Source organism: Jaculus jaculus, chromosome 11 (assembly GCF_020740685.1).
Source record: "Jaculus jaculus isolate mJacJac1 chromosome 11, mJacJac1.mat.Y.cur, whole genome shotgun sequence".
Lineage (NCBI taxonomy): Eukaryota > Metazoa > Chordata > Mammalia > Rodentia > Dipodidae > Jaculus > Jaculus jaculus.
This window is the reverse complement of record NC_059112.1, coordinates 9,059,775-9,082,136: the sequence shown is the minus strand read 5'-3', so window position 1 is coordinate 9,082,136 and position 22,362 is coordinate 9,059,775. Positions and strand designations below refer to the sequence as shown.

The following is a 22,362-nucleotide window of genomic DNA, read 5'->3' as shown; positions in this document are numbered from 1 at the left end:
CTTCCTTTCTCCAAATTCCGTGCCGCTGTGAATGTATTTCTTTGCTCAGGTGTGCTGAGGAGACATTGACAGTAGAGAGAAAAGCCTATCCCTCTACCAAATGCTGGTCAGATCCTTTCTATATTTGAACATTAACAGAAATCTCACAGAGATCTTCAATGAAATAGAAATTCAATTAAAGTTGCAAAATAAATTGAACATAGAAAAATAATGACTTTTTAAGAATCCTTATTACTTCCGGTAAAGATGGTGGCATAGGTACCACACCAAAGCAGCCTAGGGGGGAGAAAGCCAAATATAACCCAGCAAAATACACACTTTTACTAAGAAGTGAGGTGTATAGGAAATTGAAACAGCAACAGAAAAGTAGGAGTGATCCAGAGCATCCAGAGCCCACACGGGCCCGCAGAAGCTGCTCCGGCAGGGCAGGTCCACACACAAGGCCACAGCAGGCTTGCCTTGAGCACAGGAAAAGCCAAGTGAGGGGATTTTCCACTCACACCGGAGCTCTCTGCAAACTCAAGAAACGTGAATGGAGAACAGCATTGAGCAATGGAGGAGCAGATCACAAGGTAGAAGAACACATGGAACAGCATGCAAACTGAGGAGCATCGGCTTCCTCCCTTCCCCACCACCAGTGCCCAGCCCTGAGGTACAGAGCAGCAGTCCAGGGACCCAGCCATGCCTACTTGAACTGACAGAGAACCAAAGAGGGGCCCAATCAAGAATGCAGCTGAGGGGCTGGAGAGATGGCTTAGCGGTTAAGCGCTTGCCTGTGAAGCCTAAGGACCCCGGTTCGAGGCTCATTTCCCCAGGTCCCACGTTAGCCAGATGCACAAGGGGGTGCACGCGTCTGGAGTTCGTTTGCAGAGGCTGGAAGCCCTGGCGTGCCCATTCTCTCTCTCTCCCTCTATCTGTCTTTCTCTCTGTGTCTGTCGCTCTCAAATAAAAAAAAAAAAAAAAAAAGAATGCAGCTGAAACCGAAAATCATCCCAAAAGGTAATTGGGATTACAGCAGGTCAGTACCCGCCTAATATACCTGATATATATGCCTGAACCAGAAATGCTAATTGCACCTTCCATATCAGGATAAATTATATATTAAATCAGATGGATGGACAAATTTGCCATTCTTTTTTTTTAAAATTATTTATTTATTTATTTGATAAATAAAAAATTTAAAATATATATATATATACATTATAACAAAAGAAACACCAAAAATCAAGACAATATAAATCCACGAAGAAGTATTAATGCATCAGGAATGACCTCTAGTAAGAATGAGTTAGAGGAAATGCCTGTGAAAAATTTCAAAGGAGTGATTATAAATATGTTCGAAGAACTCAAAGAAGAAATCAAAGGAAGCAAAGAAGACACAGGACACCAATTTAATGAAATAAAGAGGTAAATACTAGACATAAATGAGGAAATAGAAATAATAAAGAAAAACCAATTAGAATTACTAGCAATAAAGAACACAGTTAGTGAAATAAAAAACTCTGTAGGAAATCTCACCAGAATGGATGAAGGAGAGGACAGAATATCTAAGCTAGAAGACCAGGTAGCAAATCTAATACAGTCTAACAAAGGTAAAGACAAATTTATAGAAAAGTATGAGTGGGAATTTCAAGATATTCAGGACAGTAGGAAAAGATCAAACAAAAGAATTCAGGGCATAGTAGAAGAAGAAGAATTTCACTCCAAAGGCATAGTTGGCATCTTTAACAAAATCACAGAAGAAAACTTTCCACAAATTGGGAAAGAGGTGCCAATGCAGAATCAGGAATCCTGTAGAACACCAGCCAGACAAAACCTGGAAAGAACCTCTCCTTGCCATATTATAATCAAACTACCAAACACACAAACCAAAGAAAAAATATTGAAAGCAGTCAGAGAGAAAAATTAAGTTACCTACAAAAGCAAGCCTATCAGGATTACAGCAGATTACTCAATACAAACTTTAAAAACCAGAAGGGCTTGGAATGATATATTCCACGTTCTGAAAGATAACAACTGTCAACCAAGGTTACTTTATCCTGCAAAGCTATCCATTCAAATAGATGGAGAAATAAGGACATTCCACAACCAAAGCAGGCTAACAGACTATTTAAAGACAAAACCAGTTCTAGAGAAAATACTTGAAAAAATCCTCCATGCTCATGAAAAAGAAAAGCAAACATATAAGGAACCAGGAAAAAATAAACAATACTCAAATACTAGTTAACACAAGAGAGCAAAGGTAAAACCGGAAGAACTACAAAAAATGACAAAAACGAATACACACCTTTCAATAATATCTCTTAATATAAATGGCCTCAATGCCACAACCAAAAGACATAGGTTTTCAGACTGGGTTAAAAAGCAGGATCCTTCAATTTGTTGCCTCCAAGAAACCCACCTTTCTACAAAGGATGGATACTATCTTAGGGTGAAAGGTTGGAAAACAGTGTTTCAAGCAAATAGACCTAGAAAACAAGCAATGGTTGCTATCCTAATACCTGACAAGGTAGATTTCAGTTCAACATTAGTTAAGAAAGATAAGGAAGGCCACTTTATATTGATTAAAGGCACCCTCCAACAGGAGGACATTACAATCCTAAACATATATACACCTAACATGGGGGTCCCCAAATTCATCAAACAAACACTATAAGAACTAAGGTCACAGATAACACCAAACACAGTGGTGGTGGGTAACTTCAACACCCCACTCTCATCAATTGACAGGTCATCCCGGGAAAGAATAAACAAAGAGGCATCTGGAGTAAATGAGGTCATAGAAGAAATGGACCTAACAGATATGTACAGGACATTTCATCCAAATGCTGCAGAATATACTTTCTTTTCAGCAGCACATGGAATATTCTCTAAAATAGACCATATATTAGGACACAAAGCAAATCTTAACAAATTCAGGAAAATTGAGATAATTCCTTGCTTTCTATCTGACCACAATAGAATCAAACTACAAATCAATAGCAAGAAAGGCCATAGAGCATACACAAAATCATGGAAATTAAACAACACATTACTAATTGATGAATGGGTCAATGAAGAAATCAAGAGGGAAATCAAAAAATTTATAGAGTCAAATGATAATGAGAACACAACATACCAAAATCTCTGGGACACAATGACGGCAGTCCTAAGAGGTAAATTTATAGCTTTAAGTGCCTATATTAAGAAATTAGAAAGGTCGCAAGTAAACAACCTAATGCTTCACCTTAAAGCCTTGGAAAGAGAAGAACAAGGCAAACCCACAATCAGCAGACAGGAAGAAATAATAAAGATTAGGGCAGAAATTAATGAAATAGAAACTAAAAAAACAATCCAAAGAATCAATGAAACAAAGGGTTGGTTCTTTGAAAGGATAAAGAAGATGGATAAACCCTTAGCAAGTCTAACCAAAAGAAAGACAAAAGAGACACAAATTAATCAAATTACAGATGAAAAAGGTAACATCACAACAGATGCCAGAGAATCAAAAAATCATAGGGACATACTATAAAAGCATATACTCCACAAAGTATGAAAATATGAAAGAAATGGATGATTTCCTTGATTTATATGACCTACCTAAATTAAATCAAGATGAGATTAATCACTTAAATAGACCTATAACAAGCATGGACATCCGAACAGTTATCAAAAATCTCCCAACAAAAAAAAGCCCAGGCCCGCAGCCGAAGCGGTAGATGAGAACCAAGTGCGGCTGCTCTGCAGCTCTTGGCATAGAGGCTGGAAGCTATGTTCCAGCGCATGGTATCAATCTCAGCGGGGTACTGAGATTATTTAGAGCATGTGTACAATGAACGTCTTAATATTGTTACTGAGCTATTTTTATTTATTTGCAAGCAGTGAGAGAAAGAGAAGAGAGAGAGAGAGTGAGAGAATGGGCATGCTAGGGCTTGCAGCCCCTGCAAAGGGACTCCAGATGCGTGTGCCCCCTTGTGCATCTGGCTTTACCTGAGTACTGCAGACCTAGACCCGGGTCATTAGACTTTGCAGGCAAGTGCCTTAACTGCTGAGCCATCTCTCCAGCCCCAGTATTATTTTTAGTTTCATGATCCAGTATTTCAAACTAATGCATACCTTGATGACATACTGTTTTTACAGCCGAAGTGCGGAGTGGTGTTGAACAGGTGGTTTTATAATTAAAATAACCTGAATTTTTTAATAACCAGTCTTACACTCAGACTGCTAACAGTGCACAACTGTTAACTTTTTCCTCTGTAATAGCGCTTTTAGTGCTCCACTGAAACAGGCCCGGTGGTTGGGCAATATTCTTAGTTACCATTCTGAGGGACTGAGGGTATCACCGTCGCTCCACTCTCTCTGCTGTTTGCAAGAAAATGCAGGAGGAACTGTGGGTTCCTATCGACAGGGAGCCATATTAATTATTTGAAATGTTCCTCATAAGAGGAATCAGCAGAGTTTATTACACGCCGAATATTACTTGAAATGGGAAGGTTACTTTAACTGTTATCATATTCTATGTATCATTAACTTTCCTTGTTTAGGAAAAGAGATTAACAGCCCTGTAAATTGCTGTAGTAAATGTGTGAAGAGTACTACCACACGTTCCCATGTAGAGGAAAGTGGTGGCTTCTCTCCTCCTCAAAGCTTCCTTATTGAATGTGGCTTTGGAAAATGAGATGGCTGTAATTATGTTTTCTTTCTTTAGAATCCTAATCACTGTTGGATCATCACTACAATGATAGCTACTTTGAGCATTTAGAATTTTTGCATTCAAGGCAGCTTTTCTCTTTATCCATTCTTTTTTTTGAGATGTGACTCACTGTGTTATCCTACCTGGCTTGTTTTGAATAAGTCAACAGTTTTTTTTTTTTTTTTCAAAAAGTCATAATTATGGCTTTCACATCAACTGTAGAATTTTTAACATATAAGATAAAATATATTGTGAAGAAATGTGTGAATTGTAAGAATGCTTTCCATGGAAAAGCATTTGTATTTTATTATAATTATCCTCTTTTTTTTTACCAAATGTATTTTATTATAATTATCCTCTTTTTTATTATAATTATTTATTATAAGTATCCTCTTTTTTTTACCAAATGCAGTGAGCAAGTTAAAATATATTTATCTCTATTTAAATAATGTAAAGTATAAAATGTAAGTCAGTCAGAGTTGTAAAGTTAACTATTTTTTCAAGGCAGGGTCTCACTCTAGCCCAGGCTGACTTGGAATTCACTAAGCAGCCTCAAGGTGGCCTCCAACTCTTTGAGATCCTCCTACTTCTGCTTCCCTCCCCATTGGAATTAATGGCATGCACCACCACACCAGGCTTGGAAAGTTATCCAAACGTTACCCAAGTCGCTGGGGAGAGGACACAGTGGTTGAAGGTACTTGCTTGCAAAGTTCACCAGCATTCACATAAAGATTGGTGCAAAAAAAAAGGGTTCAGAAATAATAAATAAATAAATCGACATTAAAGAAAAGTAGAATCAATAAAAGAGATGAACATCTGGTATCCTGCTCACAGTAGCAGGAAACCCTTTTGTGTGTGTGTGTAACCCCCCACACGTACCCATACACACTCACTAACACACACACACACACACACACACACACACAAGGCTTGCATGTTGGAATGTGTATAACTATAAAATAAGTAAGTAACTAAATAAAATGTTACCCAAATGTTATCTGTACGAAGGGTGTCAGTTTGAAAATAACCTAATATTTGTCTGCAGTGAAATACATACAGAAAATGAGAATGTTTTGGAACGCGGACATTAGGCAGAGCATTTGATGTCTGCTTCATATATCTTGAAAGAATGCTGTTACCAGTGTTCCCTGGGTGTTGCCAGGTCCTTGGCATCTTTTTTAAGGAATTAAAGAATGTAAAAGCACCAGGAAGTTTTATTAGGAGGAAGGCAGAAGTATGAAGGGTGGAAGAAATCTCTTTCAAGATATCAAGAGAAAACTTGAGCTAGAGGCCTCAAGAGCAGTAAGGTAATGTTTTGTGCTCTTTTTAGAGAACCTAGGAGGAGGAGGTGGAAGGTAAGGAGGAAGTTTGGATGTTTTTCCATTTTGGTTGACAGACTTGAGTTATAAGAGAGTTTCTCTGCTGAGCATTTCCCATCCAATTACACATCTGATCTTAATTGTAAAAACACATAATCATAGATAGGCACAGTATGGTAACTTAAGAATACTTCCTACAAGTTTATCCAGTCACCATTTGTCTTACTGTGTATGGACCCAAAACCAGTCCAAGCCAAACTGGCCTCATCTCCTGATCCTGGATTATATATTGGACAACTTTGAAACTGACCACAAAAGAAGGGTTCCTGGGCTGGAGAGATGGCTTAGAGGTTAAGCGCTTGCCTGTGAAGCCTAAGGACCCTGGTTCAAGGTTCAATTCCCCAGGATCCACGTTAGCCAGATGCACAAGAGGTCACATGTGTCTGGATTTCTTTTGCAGTGGCTGGAGGCCCTGGCCCACCCATTCTCTTTCTTTCTCTATCTGCCTCTTTCTCTCTTTGTCTGTATCTTTCAAATAAATAAATAAGTTAAAAAAAAAAAAGAGTTCCTAAAGGTGTCTAGCAGGGGAGAAAACCAAATGTGGTCCCAGATTACTAAACTATCTGCCTATGCTTGCTTGCCTGCCTTGGGGACTTGATTTTTTTTTATAAGTATTTGTGGATTTTTCATATCTTAAAAATAATTGTATTATCAGATAATCAATTTATGTGTATTTTTAAATATTTTATTTTTGTTTACATATTTGGCAGAGAGGAACTGAGAGAGAGAGAGAATGGGCACTCCAAGGCCTCTACCCACTGCAAACAATTCCAGACGCATGTGCCACCTTGTACATCTGGTTAACATGGGTCTGGGGAAATCAGACCTGCGTCCTTTAGCTTTGCAGGCAAATGCCTTAACTACTAAGCCATATCTCTAGCCCTCAATTTATATTTTTTAAAGTGAATAAATATATAACACATGAACAATGACAAATAAGCCTGAATTCCCAGCAGTTTTGGTGGGGATACAGGCAAGAGAATCAGGACTTCAAGGTCATCCCTGGCTACATAGTAAATTAGAAGCCAGCTGTGATTATAGGAGACTCTTTCTGAAAAGCAAAAAACAAATCAAATCGTGTTACTAGAAGCACTGATTGAATTGAATTATGTTTGTGTGATATATTTTATTTCTGTGTTTGAGTGGATCGCTCTACTCTTCTCTACAATGACTATTAATTCAGTGTGGAAGAAGATACATGACATTCTACAATGTTCAAAAAAATAATGCATAAGTATGATGATTGCTTAACCTTTGTTTTTCGTGTTCACAGGTCAGACACATCATGGACAGGTTTCATACATCTCTCCACCAATTCACCTTGACTCTGAGTTAGAAAGACCTCCTGTTAGAGGTGAGTTTTGCTTTACTTAAAGAGGAAAAAAAAAATTTGTTTTCTGATGAGTAATGGACATTACTGAAATTTATGATATTTTAAGTATTCATTAGCTTAATATGTAAATATAGAATTTATTATTTTTGCTTTGACAATCAACCATTGATCTTCAAAATGTCTTCTAGTGCTCAAACCTGACATGATATAGTGATTCTTCTCATTTTATTATGACCAATTGTCCCAAAGTTAATTGCGTGGATTTGAGCAATGCATCACATTTTCTTATACTTTCAAAGGCTATTAGGTCTCAATTTTTTTTGGGGGGGGGGGATGTGTTCTGCTGTCTGGAAGAAACTTACCTTTCACCCGTTCAGCTAGATTCAGTGAGGGTCTGCTGTTCTGCCGGGCCCTTTGGCTGCGTGCGGGTGTCGCGGAGAACAGACGCACTGAGCCAGCAGGCTAGTTGTCTTGCTGTCGTCCAAGAGTAATGACCGCATGCCTCTCCTGTCACTTGGCAGCAAAGGACACCACTTTTCTCTTGTCATCGTGGAAGGGTCCCAGCTGTATGAATTTAAGCCTAAAGTTCAGGTGTTTTCTAAGTCTCGGAGTCACGTTTGCTCACATGGCCAAACTTACAATACCAAGTGCAGAAGGAGATTTTCTGTCTTTGTGGAAGAGCTACAGTTCAATGAAACATGGATACAGGAAGGCGATGAGCTTGAGGAATTTGCAAATGATCATAGACAGCCATATGAATATAACATAAATAAGGAATTTTCATTTCAAAATTGACAGATTTGGGAGTTTTAGACTGTTTTCTTTCAATGTCCTGAACTACTGTTTGGAGCAGAAATATGGACTTCAATATGTCTTTATAAGGATTAAGGACGAATATAGAATAAAGTATTATTTTCGGGCCCTACAAAAAAAATGAAGCTACTACTAGTGTTTTGGTTCATTACCTATATGCACTTAGGAAGAAGTTCATTATGTCAGATGTAGAACAAAAGTCATAATACAGGGCTGGAGGGATGGCTTAGCAGTTAAGACATTTGCCTGCAAAGACAAAGGACCCAGGTTCGATTCCCCAGTACCCACGTTAGCCAGATGCACAAGGTGGCGCATCGTAGCTGGAGGCCCTAGCATGCCCATTCTCTCTCTCTCTCTCTCTTTCTTCCTCCCTCTTTCCTTGTCAAATAAATAAATAAATTATTTTTAAAAAATTATAATATACTCTGATTGATTTATTACAATAAGCAAGTGAAATAAAACATGCTCAATTCTTGGAAGGTATATAGAATGTACCAGACGTGAGGAAATGGTATATGGGTAAATAGGTAGGTCGCTACTATTTAGAACTTGGCTTTAAAACCATGTCTCCTTTGTATTACTGGATGACATCAAACTGGTAAAGAATGAATGGCAATGACCCAGCAGCCATCACTGCTTAACAGATATTTCTTATTGAACTTTGTTGCACGTGTGGCTTTCCTTTGATTGTCCCATTCTTGTACCAATCCTCGACATGCACTGACCCAGAGACTCTCCAAAGTCGTTCTTGGGTAACTACAATTGCAGTTATAATCACTAGCTCAGGTTACGTAGTCCTTCACTTGTCTTCAAATAAGAATAATTCGTTAGATTCACTTTTTACAAAATATCGTAATTCCATTCCAAAACAATGTGTATTTTTCTGAAGACTATGTGACATAGCTTTGCAGAGGTGGCTCAGTAGGCTGGAGTGCTCGCTACACCAGCCTGAGACCTGAGTTCCATCACCAGCAGCCATGTAGAAACTCCAGCACGGTCACGCATGCCTGTAGCCCCTGAACTGTGAAGCAGAGACGGAAGGACTGCAGGAGCTTACTGGCCAGCCAGTCTAGTCCAAACACAGTGCAAGCTCTGGGTTCTCTAAGAGACCTTGGCTCAAGGAAATAAGGCTGATGATTAAACTTGGAAGGACATTCACACCCTTCTCTGGCTTACCACACATGCACATGAGGCGTAAGCATCTGCGCACACTCGTGCATATGTTATGCATACACACACACACACACACACACACACACGCACAACACAAATAAAAGACTAATATTTGGGGCTGGAAAGATGACTTAGTGGTCAAGGCACTTGCCTGTGAAGCTTAAGGACCCTTGTTCAATTCCCCAGAGCCCACATAACCCAGATGCACATGGTAGCACTCATGTATGGAGCTAATTTTCAGTTGCTAGAGACTTTGGAGCACCCATTCTCCCTCTCTCTCTCTCTCTCTCTCTCTCTCTCTCTCTCTCTCTCTCTCTCTCTCTCTCTCAAATGAATAAAAATTTTAAAAAATTTAAAAAGGCTAATATTCCACTGAAAAATATATTGGAATTGGCATGGAGTTAACATAATGCTGTTATTAGTTTGGAATTACAACATATTTCATAGAAAGTTCCTTCCAACTTTCAAGCCTCAAATAGACCTGTGTAGTGTGTGTGTGACCGCTCACATTTGAATCATTTTCAGCTCAGTCCATGCATGTGTCACCATTACCTTTTGTCACTTTTTGTTTATTTTTATTTATTTATTTGCAATGGATAGACACAGAGAGAAAGAGGCAGATAGGTACAAAGAGAATAGGCACTCCAGGGCCTCCAGCCACTGCAAACGAACTCCAGACGCATGCGCCCCCTTGTGCATCTGGCTAACGTGGGATCTGGGGAACCGAGCCTCGAACCGGGGTCCTTAGGCTTCACAGGCAAGCGCTTAACCACTAAGCCATCTCTCCAGCCCCCACCTTTTGTCATTTTTAATGTAAAACTATTTCATGACACTGACACTTTTGTTTATTCTGTTTGTTTTGATAGTGTGTATTTAAAGCATGCCCAACATGACCCTTGTAACCATAGAAAAATGCCGTAACAACTTCCCAAATCCCCAGTAATTACCCACTAATGAATAAATTTGTGTGTTTCTGTTCTTTAAACCTCATGTGATCATACATGATGTTTGGTCACAATTTATGCCTGTGATGACTTTGTGTGCATTCTTCAATTTACATGTTTTACTACTGAATAGGAGTGTAAATTCCAATAGTTTACTAGTGCATTAATGTCACAATACATTAAAAGGTAATTAACCAGTGCTGACACTATAAATAGAAAAATAGCCACAGCCTTCACTATAAAATACTTAATAAAAATAAGATCTTGAATCAGCACTCACCATTATAGTAAATTTTCTTGACATATGTCTCATTAATCAGAACTTTAAGAAAACCATAGCTCTATCTAGAAACACTGCTAGAAACCATTCGCTAACAAAACAAGCTTGTTACGATTTTACAGTTAACCTAATAGAATTGATTATATGTTTCTGAGAGAAAATACATCCGGCATGCTTTTGAGACACATTTTACAATTTCATGTAACTGAAAGGGAAGGAAATATTTTTGTCATTTGGCGGCAGATTTGGAAACAAAGGCCTTGACCGGGGCTCATTAAGAGTTTCAGTTCTCACAGCTGCTCGTCCCCGCCGAGGGGCCTTTCCCCCAGCTGTTCTTTTGCCCCCATCCATACGCGTTCCGCGAGTCAGGTGCGTAGATGGTCACTCGGTGACGGTGACTGTGGGAACCGGAGCACAGGCTGACCCGGGGCCCCGGGCCACAGTTGTGTTTGTGCGCATCCCCATGAACCGGTTGTTGTACACCCGGCACTTGAGACTTGTTTTTTAAATCTTTTTCACTATTTTCCTATACATTTGAATGTCAACTTTAACAATCATTGCAGAACCCACACAGGGAGGGGGAAATTTACATCATGGGAACTGGAAGTTAGATAAATTCATGTTGTTTCAAGAAAAGGCATTAACTTCTAAGCTTTCCATTTATGTATAATTAGACTTTATATTTTGAGTATTTTGCCAGCATTCAGGACTCTTTGCCTTCCAGCATGGTAAACAACTCATAGAAAGGCTGGTAGAGGGCTGGAGAGATGGCCTAGCGGTTAAGTGCTTGCCTGTGAAGCCTAAGGACCCCGGTTCGAGGCTCGATTCCCCATTCTCTGCATTCTCATTGGCGTGCCCATTCTCTCTCTCTTTCTCTCTCTCTCTCTCTCTCTCTCTCTCTCTCTCTCTCTCTGCCTCTTTCTCTGTCTGTCACTTTCAAATAAGTAAATAAACATAAAACAAAAACAAAAAAAAAAATTTAGAATGGCCCGAAGAAATGATCTTCTATTTGTTTTGGATAGGCTTCCTTTAGGTAGGATCTCAAGAAGAAATCTCATATAGTAGACAAACTTTGGCTATATTTTTAAATGTGACTTACAATTCATAATCTGTGACAAAGCAAAAAAAAAAATGTTCGCCCATATTTAATAGAAGAGCTTCTGTTTTGAAAACTTTTGTAATAAACTGAGTAATGTGAACATGGTTTACTCGGCATGTAGTCCCTGGAGTAGAATTATGACATGCATTAAGTTTCACGTGCGAACCGAATTGCATTTAGCAAACCCACAAGTGGGTAATATTTTATTTTGAAGTTCTAAGTAAGCAGACGGTGCTGCCTGGTGCATCAATGTAGAGAACAGGCCTGGCTGCTGGTTTAGCATCTCAACTTGGAGGGCTCACACACAGTACCATCTAGTAAGACGTGAAAATGCTCCTAATTGATTAAAATAAAGAAGGACTATGACATGTGTCATATCTATGAGTTTCCAGGACTGTTCCTTAACATTGCACGCGAGTGCTTTTCTAACTTACCAAGTTACAGACATTCCACGACAGAACTTAAGTGACTGGCTTTACTCACTGTTCTCTTAAGAAAATACGGAGAAACTTTCAAACACCATAGTACTCTGGCCATCTCAACACTTTATCCACCTATATTTGTAAATGCCACACATTGTGGTATGAATGTCTTTGAGATACCAGAAGATAACATACCTGATTAATGACTATGAAAAACAAATTCATTTTAATTAACTATATCCCCCTTATATATCTTAAGGAAAAAAAATGCATTCTGTCATTTAATCTCACAAGTATCCAATTACTTCTGATCATAGTTATATTTATAACTGCAAGCATAGTACCATTATATTATATAATTATAATTAAATTTTTGTTGAATTTAATTGAAATGTAATTCTAAAGTTAATAGTATAATATTTTTTTTTATTCAGCATTATCAGGCACAAGTATGAGGATTTTTGTAAACCTATAAACATACTTTCCAGACTTTCCAAGTTATTGTTTTAAAATGTAAAATTTATAATTGGAAACAATTTAGCACACCCCTGCTGGCCCTTTGAGGCTTAGGATTCTCATGTGCTAAGAGTAGTTCCTGCAGAGTAAAGGCACTTGGCAGCTTTATGCCGACGGCTGTAGAGCAGCGCGCAGACGCCTCTGCTGTGCGGGAACGCGCCGCTCCGCACTCCCAGAGCTTTACGTGACTGTCCTCCAGGGCGAGAGTCACAGCACCGCTGGTGACCATCATCCTTGCCTAGTATAGGGGAGACTTCTTGACTGAGCCATTGTTCATGCAAATGCTGCCTCCAGTTTTCTCTGAACTTGCCTTTCCCCACGTGACAGCCAAAGCTTCCCTCGTCTTCGTGCAAAGACTGTCCACTGCCCAGCTCTCCTGTGATGACTATTTTGGATTCCAGGACTTCTTTCTCTGTTTTACTTTTATCATCATTCATAAAATATAAAGATAGATACTTTGATTTTATTTTTTTCTGAGAGATAAGCCTTTATAGAAATCACAGTGAGATGTAAGTTCTAAGTAGAAATGATAATATTTATTGCAGAAATTAACTTTTGTATGTGTGTACAGGGAGGAGAGGATAGGCAGAGTCCCCAGGGTCTCGGGCATGCTCAAACACACTAGTCATAAGTTCAGAAAAAACAAATCCATCACGCCTTCTCTTCTCACTTCCAAAAGACAATCACTCCTAACAGTGTTTGGGACTACGTGTGGTTATCAACAACTTGAGTGGATCAGGTGTGAACACTCATGATCCGTTCCCAGCTGTAGTCTGAGTGCCTGGCACGGGTTAATACTTCATTAATGTTCTGACTCCCACGAAGCCGGTCATGATCTTGGCATGTGTGTACAATAAGATGCAGACGTAAGGAGGCTGTCCACATTTACAAGCATGAGACAGTTTTGCAATGAAAACACTAACCTAAGCATCTGCCAATGTCCACCATGTAATTTGTCAGTTAAACAAAAAGAACAGGGAACTCATTGCTAGTACTAGCACTAGAACAAGAAATTCTTAAGAAAGCATGTTATTGCTGAAGGATGATGAGATATGACCATCAGTAATACAGCTTTTATTCTTAAGAAAGTCTTCCACCGTCTTCATTAATCATCTCAGAAGCACAGTACAGAGTAAGTACTTTGAACTCTCGCGTGTCATTTACTGCCCATGACAAATAATTTTATGTGCAGCTTATCTTCTGTACAACAGAATATCTTTGTCCTACTGCTACCCTGTTCTCTTTTACTGTTTTCATAAAAAGCTTCATTATTTCTCTCAAATCAATATCTAGAATCATTCAGGAAGAAATAACACATTTTGACGATGTATTGCAAATTGTGTACAAGTTAATGTACCAAATGTTTCTCCTTACTTGTGCTAATTTATTCTATTTTTTAAAAATTCCAACATTCTCTTTCTGCAACGCTTGAAACAGAATCACCAGAAAATAACTTCACACCTGTATAATGAAAATTAATTTCCAAAGTGCCTGAAGCAGACAGCTGGCTGGTAACCATATTGGCTGTTACCACCACAGCCTGAAGGAGTGAAGAGGTCTGCCTTGATTTCCAAATGTAACTGTCACCATCATTGCCACCTGACAAACACTCACAGCTGCAAAGTTTCAAACAGTTTCAATGTTCACATGATACATGCATGCACAGACATGTGCTCATGCCACTCAGAAGTGTCCACTGATTCTAAAAGTTCCTCCTGACAGTAGATACAGAGAAGATGATACAAATTACATTTTACAAACTTTAGACAGTTTCTTCTTGCTCTCATATACTCTCAACGTTGTATAACAAATATTTCCCTGTGAATGAGTATACACTAAAATTCTCAACCATTTATCAAAGCTTATTTTTCTTTTATTCAAAACTACATACTGACGTCTCTCTGTTCTTGCCTGAAAAAAACTCAACTTATCTTCGGTATTCAAGGAATATTTTTATGCAGTTGCATGGATTAACTCGTCTTTGGAGAGAGCTAGAAACTTAAGTAAGTGTGTAATACCATCCCCCAACAAAAAGAAATTGCATAAAAATCCCTTCCCTCATGTACACAGGATGTAATGTCCAAGAGTGTATCAGAGGATATGTATACAGAAGTTTACCAAATCTATCTTGTATGTGGGGGCGATTTGGTGATGTCACGTGAGGGAGACAGAGGCGGGAGAGAGGGAATAGTGTTACCACCGCAGTCACTCATGAGCAATGAACCTACTGAATAAACGACAAGAAATAGCTCCTCAAAAATTCTGTTTACAAAAATTCTGAATTACCGTCTAATGATTTTTGATGAAATATGCTACGTTATGTACGTTGTGTAGTGTATCCTATGTGGGGCCATAAAATAAGATGATGTACAGGAGAAAAGAGATATTCTCTTTGACTTCTCCTTGTGAGGACAGAAAAGAATAATTGATTAAACAATCCAGATTACAATCATTATTATAGCTGTAAAAGAGATATAAATATAACGTAGGTGACCATGGAAAGTCCTCTGGGAGGTACCTTTTAAACTAAAAGAAGAATAATGAAGATAAGTTGGCTGCAATTAATGTTAAGGATAGTACATAAAAAGTGCTCCAACATGTGAAATCCATAGTATCCTACTTCATTTATTCAAAAGGCAAATACTAATGAGGACTTCCTCTTTGCCAGGTTTAGGTGTGATTGAATTAGGACTATACTCTCCATGCAGCATAGTCCCCAGACAGATGAAAGTATAGTGTAGTTTTCCTATTAGTAAATTCCAAATAAATGTGTAATTTCTGAGACATAACGAGAGGAGGGACCAAAGTCATAAGCCCATCATTCAGGGACTTTTAGGAAATGAAAGGAGTTAAGGTTTTATTTTAAGAGCTGTGTGGATCCCTGAAGAGTTTTTACAAGAGTACTACATAATCTGATTTGGATTTTTAAAAGATGACTCTAGCTACAGGGTAGAGAATGGCCCAGAGGGAAGTAAATCCAGCCACATATGGTGTGGCCTTTCTTTAAAATTCCAATTGCAGAATTTCCTCCTGCCAGCACAGTTCTCTGAAGATTATTCTGTTTTGTTTTTGTTTTGTTTCCCTCTGTCTCCTCTATTTTCCACATTAGCTACTGGCCTCTGGGTTATGTGGGACTTCCCTTCTCTCATCCAGGTATAAGAAAAAGGTTTGGAATAGGCAGATCCAACTCCTGGGACCATATCTGAGTCCTTTAAAAGTGCCCAAGGAAACATTTGCCTGTATTCCAGTAAATGCCTCAGGGTTATAGTCCCTTCAGTGGGTAACAGCATAAAATTCCAAGGGATAACTAGTAAGAAACCCACATTTGCCAGGATTCAATTCAGTTTTTCTGGCAGGTAAAATTACTGAGTCCCAGAGGGATAGATTTCCAGACTGGCAGTCTGGCCCAGTGTTACATTAAGTTTCACATTGCTAGCCGAAACCACCCAACCAAGAGTAGCTTTTGGCAATAAAATGACTTATTTTGATTTACAGACATGATGGCAGAGGGACACAATGGCAGGAGCAGAGGGTGGACATCACCCCCTGGCCAACATAAGGTGGACAATAGCAACAGGAGAGTGTGCCAAACATGGCAAGGGGAAACTGGCTATAACACTCTTAAGCCCGCCTCCAACAATACACCTCCTCCAGGAGGCATTAATTCCCAATTCTCCATCATCTGGGAACCTAGCATTCACAACTCCTAAGGTTATGCGGACACTTGAATCAAACCACTACATTCCACCTCGAGCCCCCATAAACTGATTACTATGCAGGATTTAAAATGCAATGCATTCATCCAACTTGAAAAGTCCCCATATGTTTTGTCAATCCCAATGATGTTCAAATTTTCCTATAGTCCAGGATATTTTAACTGAGCCATAATACCGATAAATATACTAATACTGGCACAGAATAAACACACTGCAAAAGATGGCATTGGGCATAGCAAAGAAATAATCAACACAAGACTTAAACAGGGCAAACATCAAACTCTTTAGCTCCAACAACTCTAGTCAGTATCAAATCTCCAAGTCCCGTAATTCTAACCAGAAACAGGTCTCTGGAGTTTCAATTCTGCCCCTGTAGCTAGGCTACTCACAGTCCTGGAAGACTTTTTCAGAGGCTGGCAGCTCTCCTTAGCAACCAACTCATGGTCTGGGCATCACCACTAGGTGTCCACTGCAATCCACGGTTCATCCTCCATGCAGGCATCTAGCAAACCTGCTACACACTGCCCATGGCCATTTCCAAAGCACAATACTGTGTTGCAAACTCAATGACCCTCTCTTTCCTGCATTTCTCATACTCCACAATACCAGGTAGGGTGCCAATTTGTTAATCCAGGGGGAAATAAAGTAGGCTTTGAAGAAGAGGACACTCCTTGATCATTCAGGCCCCTTCAAAACAGTCTACATTCTTCCTGTTGCCCCAGTGCAGGTCAGCTGGCCCATTCTCAAAGGTTGTAATCTCTCATATAATTGCAGCTGAACAGGCAGAAGTTTAAACCCAAAAATTTCATTTCAGTGCCATATCCCTCTGCACATACCAGTCCATTTATACACAAAGCAATCCTGCAAAAGTTCTCAGTACCCAGGCATAACAGTAAACCTCTCACACAAACTACTTCTAGCTGAGTCCAGGCAAAGTTTTTTCTCACCCTCATAAGCCAAACCTCACAGCCCACAGTTCTTATTGCATTCAGGTCTTTCAACTCTGACCAGAATAGTCTGTCAGGCTGTACTTACAGCACTGTAAGGCATCTCTTAGGACAAGGTTTCAAATACTTCCACATTCCTCTTGAAAATCAGCTCCAAAAGGCCAAAGACACACAGCCAGTTGTTTAGCAGCAATGTAACTCTTGGCAGCAGCATTGCTATTGCCAGTCAGATTCACATTGCTGGTAGAAATCACCCGACCAAGAGCAGCTTTTGGAAAATAAGGGCTTATTTTGGGTTACAGACTTGAGGGGAAGCTCCTTGATGTCAGGGGAAAACACTGACATGAGCAGAGGGTTGCCATCACTGCCTGGCCAACATAAGATACACAATTGAAATAGGAGAGTGTATCAAACACTGGCAAGGGGAAACTGGCTAGAATACCCATAAGCCCGCTCCCTGCAATACTCTGCCTCCAGGAGGCATGAATTTCCAAGTCTCCATCAGCTGAGAACATAACATTCAGAATACCTGAGGTTATGGGGGACACCTGAATCCAACCACCATACCTAGCTTAGTCAGTGTTACCTGTAGCACCTCTTAGGTTTCGTCCTGAATAAGGGATCTACTATAAACTGTGGAATAAAGAGTCTAACAGAGCGAACTGAAGCCTTGATAACAATTAGACACTGTACAGTTGCATTAGCGATTCTATTTTTCCTTTACACGTGGGAAAAAAAAAAGAGGACTTCCTGCATAGATGACATTAACAGCTAATGGCTATTGTGCATGGAAATTTCTACTGTACTACTTACTATTGAGTTGGACTGGAAGGGGAAATAATTATAGGTTATTTTGTGAAAGGTTATTGTAATAGACTGCTTTATGTTGTTGAGATGATCTTCCAAACCAGGCACCATTATTGGGAGGAAGGGATCTATTGAAGCTTACAGATAGAGGGGAAGATCTATAATAGCAGAAGGAGCTGGACCCTTTCACAGGTCCACACAGGGTGAAAAAAAAAAACACCACCAGCATGAGCAAACACACTTCTGGATCCCAGGCAAAATTCCCTTAGTCTGGAATTCCCTCAACACACCTTAGGGCTAGACCCTAAGACCTACCCACAGTGACATCTCCTGCATCCAGATGGCCAAATATCTAAATTACAAGCTTTGTAAATCTCCTGAATGTATTGGGGGAATTCCATTCAAAGTACCAGAAGAGTTCAAACTGGAAGACAGTAGCACTGGGATTGGAAAGATGTGGAAGCTTCACTGATATAGCAGCTAAAGCATAATAGGGTGCAATGACTGTCTACATATCTTGGGTATATTTATCAATACCTATAATTCCTTAAATTCTAATTTGGATAGTTTGGATAGCTGTTAATGCTGTATTGGAAAGCAAGGGAAATCTATGTTTCTGTTGATAACCACCTGTTTTTAATTCTTCAAGAGCACGTGCAACATGAATGATGATTGGAAGTATTTCCTTTGATGCTGTGGGAGAAGAAAAAATAAGAGTAAAGTAAAATAATTCCAGGAGTGTCCGAGACCCTTGGCCTTTTCTAAGTAATTGAATTGGCCTTTTGGTTGTCGGGTTGTTAGTTATCCCATGATGGAAGTTATTTAGAAGTGTGTGGCTGGGAGATTTATGTGATGCAGCCTCATAGAGATCCTTCCTGGAACTGAAAAGTGCTCTGCCAGGCTTTATTTAGGCTTTAATAATAAATAATAAATGAAGCCAAACCTATAGAGCCAGGGCCAGCTGTGGTCACCAAGTGGCCCGTGCCTTTCCTCTGTGTCACTGTTCTCATCAACTGTCCCTCTCCATGTCAAATATGCACGTGCGTTTGAGAGAGGGCCTCAGGGCACACTTGTCTGCTACTTCTATAACTCCATTCCTGAAGACAGCACAGGCTATGCTGCGAGTGTATAAAACCTTGGATAACAGATGGAAAATGGTTTAGCTTTGTATTTCTGGTATGCTGAAATTAAAAAAGAAAAGAGAAGTGCTGGAGGAATGGCTTAGCAGTTAAAGCACTTGCTTGCAAAACCAAAGGATCCAGGTTCAATTTCCCAGAACCCACATAAGCCAGATGGACAAGGTGGCATATGCACCTAGAGTTCATTTGCAGCTGCTGGAGGCCATGGCACGCACATTCCCTCTCTCATTCCATCTGCCTCTTTTTCTCTCTCACTCTCCCCCCTTAAATAAATAATTTTTAAAACAAAAGAAAAGAGGGTCTGGAGGGATGGCTTAGCGGTTAAGGCGCTTGCCTGGAAAAGTAGAGAACCAAGGTTCGATTCTCCAGGACCCACGAAAGCCAGATGCACAAGGTGGTGAATGCATCTGGAGTTTATTTGCAGTGGCTGGAGGTCCTGGTCTGCCCATTCTTTCTCTATATGCCCCACCATACAAACAAATGGAAAAAATGGATACAAGGGACTTTTCAGAGTCTTAAAACTTACCTCACCTTCAATAGAATCCATGGCATCATTTCTTCATTCGGATCTACCATTGCTTTCTGATGACTTAAAATGCACATGAACCACTGCTCTCAAGGGATCTCATGTGAGTACTTCATTTTGTACTGCATTGAAATGTGGGCCCTGAAAATGGTGAACTTTTCCCTCTTCTACCTGACATCACCAGCAACCGGGCGTGGACCAGCTACATGCCCACATTCATGTCGCCCTCCCCCAACATAAATGCTGATGGGACAAGCGCCCTCCTGCCCGCCCTCTGATATGGGAAGCTACATTCAATGCAAGAACATAATCTTTTATTTAAGCTCAGCAGTATTCCTTTCCTACTTCCCTTTTTATTCCTACTGCTCTGAGAACCATTACTGTTGGTCATGCTCTTAACTGAAATATTTATAGGAAAAAGATTTGTTTTAAAGGAGCAGATGGGCCAGGCCTAAGACAAGCTGCCCCATTAATAAACATGTGCAGTGCTTTATCAGCAAAGGAGCTTATTTTGACATTTCTTTGGGATGATTTGTATAGCCCGTCACTAACACACCTGGTGCAGGGACAATAAACGGGCACTTAATAGTCAAGAAGTGTGCAGACACCTTCCATTATAACTTCATTATGTCAGATATAACCATGTATTACTGAATGTCACACACGTAATTTATGATCCGTTGCCCTATGGAATTAGTGGCCTTACAAATGAATAGCCCATTCATATCAGTTTTGCTGTAAATTTCCTTCTCCTCTTAATAACTTCCCTACTTTTTAAGAATATGGAATTAAAGTGAGATCTTTTAAGAGTTCAGACTATAAAACATTTTATCTATGTGAAATTTGAAGACTGCATTAGATACAAAATTCTGCACTCAATTATGCTAATGCCAGTGTCTATTTAATATGTGCTATTCTTTAGTTTCCTTTACCAAGAGCTGCTCTTTGATTCTGACATCATAACAATGCTCTCAGGAAAAGAAAACAAAATTTCTCCTTGAATATCTGTAGACCATCAGGGGGCATATAGTTCGCAATACCATGTCAAGTAGTTAAAAAACAGACAAGGGTAAATTTCCTGTTATTTATTTCATGCCACAATTGAAACCAAAGTTTATTGGCTAGCAGAGCAAACAAGTATACAGTTAACTGTGGAAATACCTGGAACCTACATAAAAACACAGAAAGAACAAATAAGTGGGTTTGTGGGAGATGAGCTGAGGGAAATAAAGACAGCCATACAAGTAGCACTGTTGGGCTTTAAGAAGTAATGTTTCCTGCTGGCGTCTGCAGAACCTTCTGGCCCTTTTCTGTAGACTGAAGAGCATGCCATCAGAACTGCATATGCCTGCTTGCAAGACGCCTCCTAGAGAGATTTTCAGCTCCCACAAAGGCTCCCAATTGATGGTATTTTCTATGGTAAAGGTCTTAATAGAGATTTCTAAATTACTATCCAGAAGAGACCTCAGTTTGGAGGCGATAAGACCAATGCAAGGGGAAAAGAAATCTCAAAAGCTATTTAGTGTTCAAGGAAACCGCTGAACCAGTCAGGTCAGGGAGAAGACAGATAGGAGAAAAACAGGAACTGTTAACAAGCCTGTCATAGAGATGGGCATCGGAACCACACGCCTATGCTAGATGCCCAACACCAGGTGATGGTTGCCTTGTACAGTGTGAAGGCTGGAGCTGCCGAAGAGGAGATTCCACCGGATCACAAGATTTCTTAGCTGGAAGTCTTCTATCCAGTTCTAGGTCTCATTCTGGCGCTCACACCTAGGGCATGGCAGCAAACCATTAACTTGTTTTACAGAGCTGTGAAGAGAAACTGCTTTTTGGAAAGGATGCCTTCCACAGGAAATGTCTTCTACAAGATACCACACACACATCCACCCTAAATACATACACACACACACACACACACACACACACACACACACACACACATATGTATGTATGTATACACACACACACACACACAGATATAAAATCAAGGAGAAATAAGAAAAAGATGCTAAGTAAGGGACACAGACCCAACACCTTCTAGAATATTCCTTCTTATCTCATTTCATTGCAATGAGTGGAAAGGCATCTTGGGTATAGTGGAAGACCTTCCTTAATCAATACAAAATTTATTGTTAAGGAATCTATGAAAACTCATGCTAAATGGCAGTGTGGCTCTGACCGAGACTCTTGCACAAGCATTCCAAAGTAACTGTCATTTGAACCTTTGGCTATTTACTGAATTAAGGGGACACTGGCTGCAACTCTCAGCAGACTGGACATGAAAAGCCCCCAGCCGACAGAACAAGCTTCTGTTTGGTGAGTTCTGGGCCAGTTCAAGCATCAGCCACTTGGTTGGAGCTGAACCTGTGCTCCGCTCTCACTGGGGAACCTGGCACAACATCAGTTATAGATGTTTTCCTTCCTTGTCTTCCCGTTTTAGTTCTTATTGCTTCATTGTCTCAGACGCTTCCACATCTAGCTGGAACCTTGTCAAAAAACCTACTTGTACATCACTTGACAAGGTCCAAATTCATTGTTTTTCTTTCATTTTTGACCATCAGGTCAGGCTCAGGTACATCAATTATCCCTGAAG

The 22,362-nt window shown here is 39.8% G+C and overlaps 1 protein-coding gene across 14 annotated transcripts in view; it reads left to right on the top strand.

Annotated features, from left to right (window-relative positions):
- Positions 1–22,362, top strand: part of Adgrl3 (adhesion G protein-coupled receptor L3) — a 482,809-nt gene that overhangs the window by 211,253 nt on the left and 249,194 nt on the right. For all 14 annotated transcript variants that reach the window (XM_045130208.1, XM_045130203.1, XM_045130202.1 and 11 more), the window contains one exon: positions 7,325–7,405. In XM_045130208.1, coding sequence (XP_044986143.1) covers positions 7,325–7,405 — 81 coding nt within the window. The remainder of the gene's footprint in view (positions 1–7,324; positions 7,406–22,362) is intronic.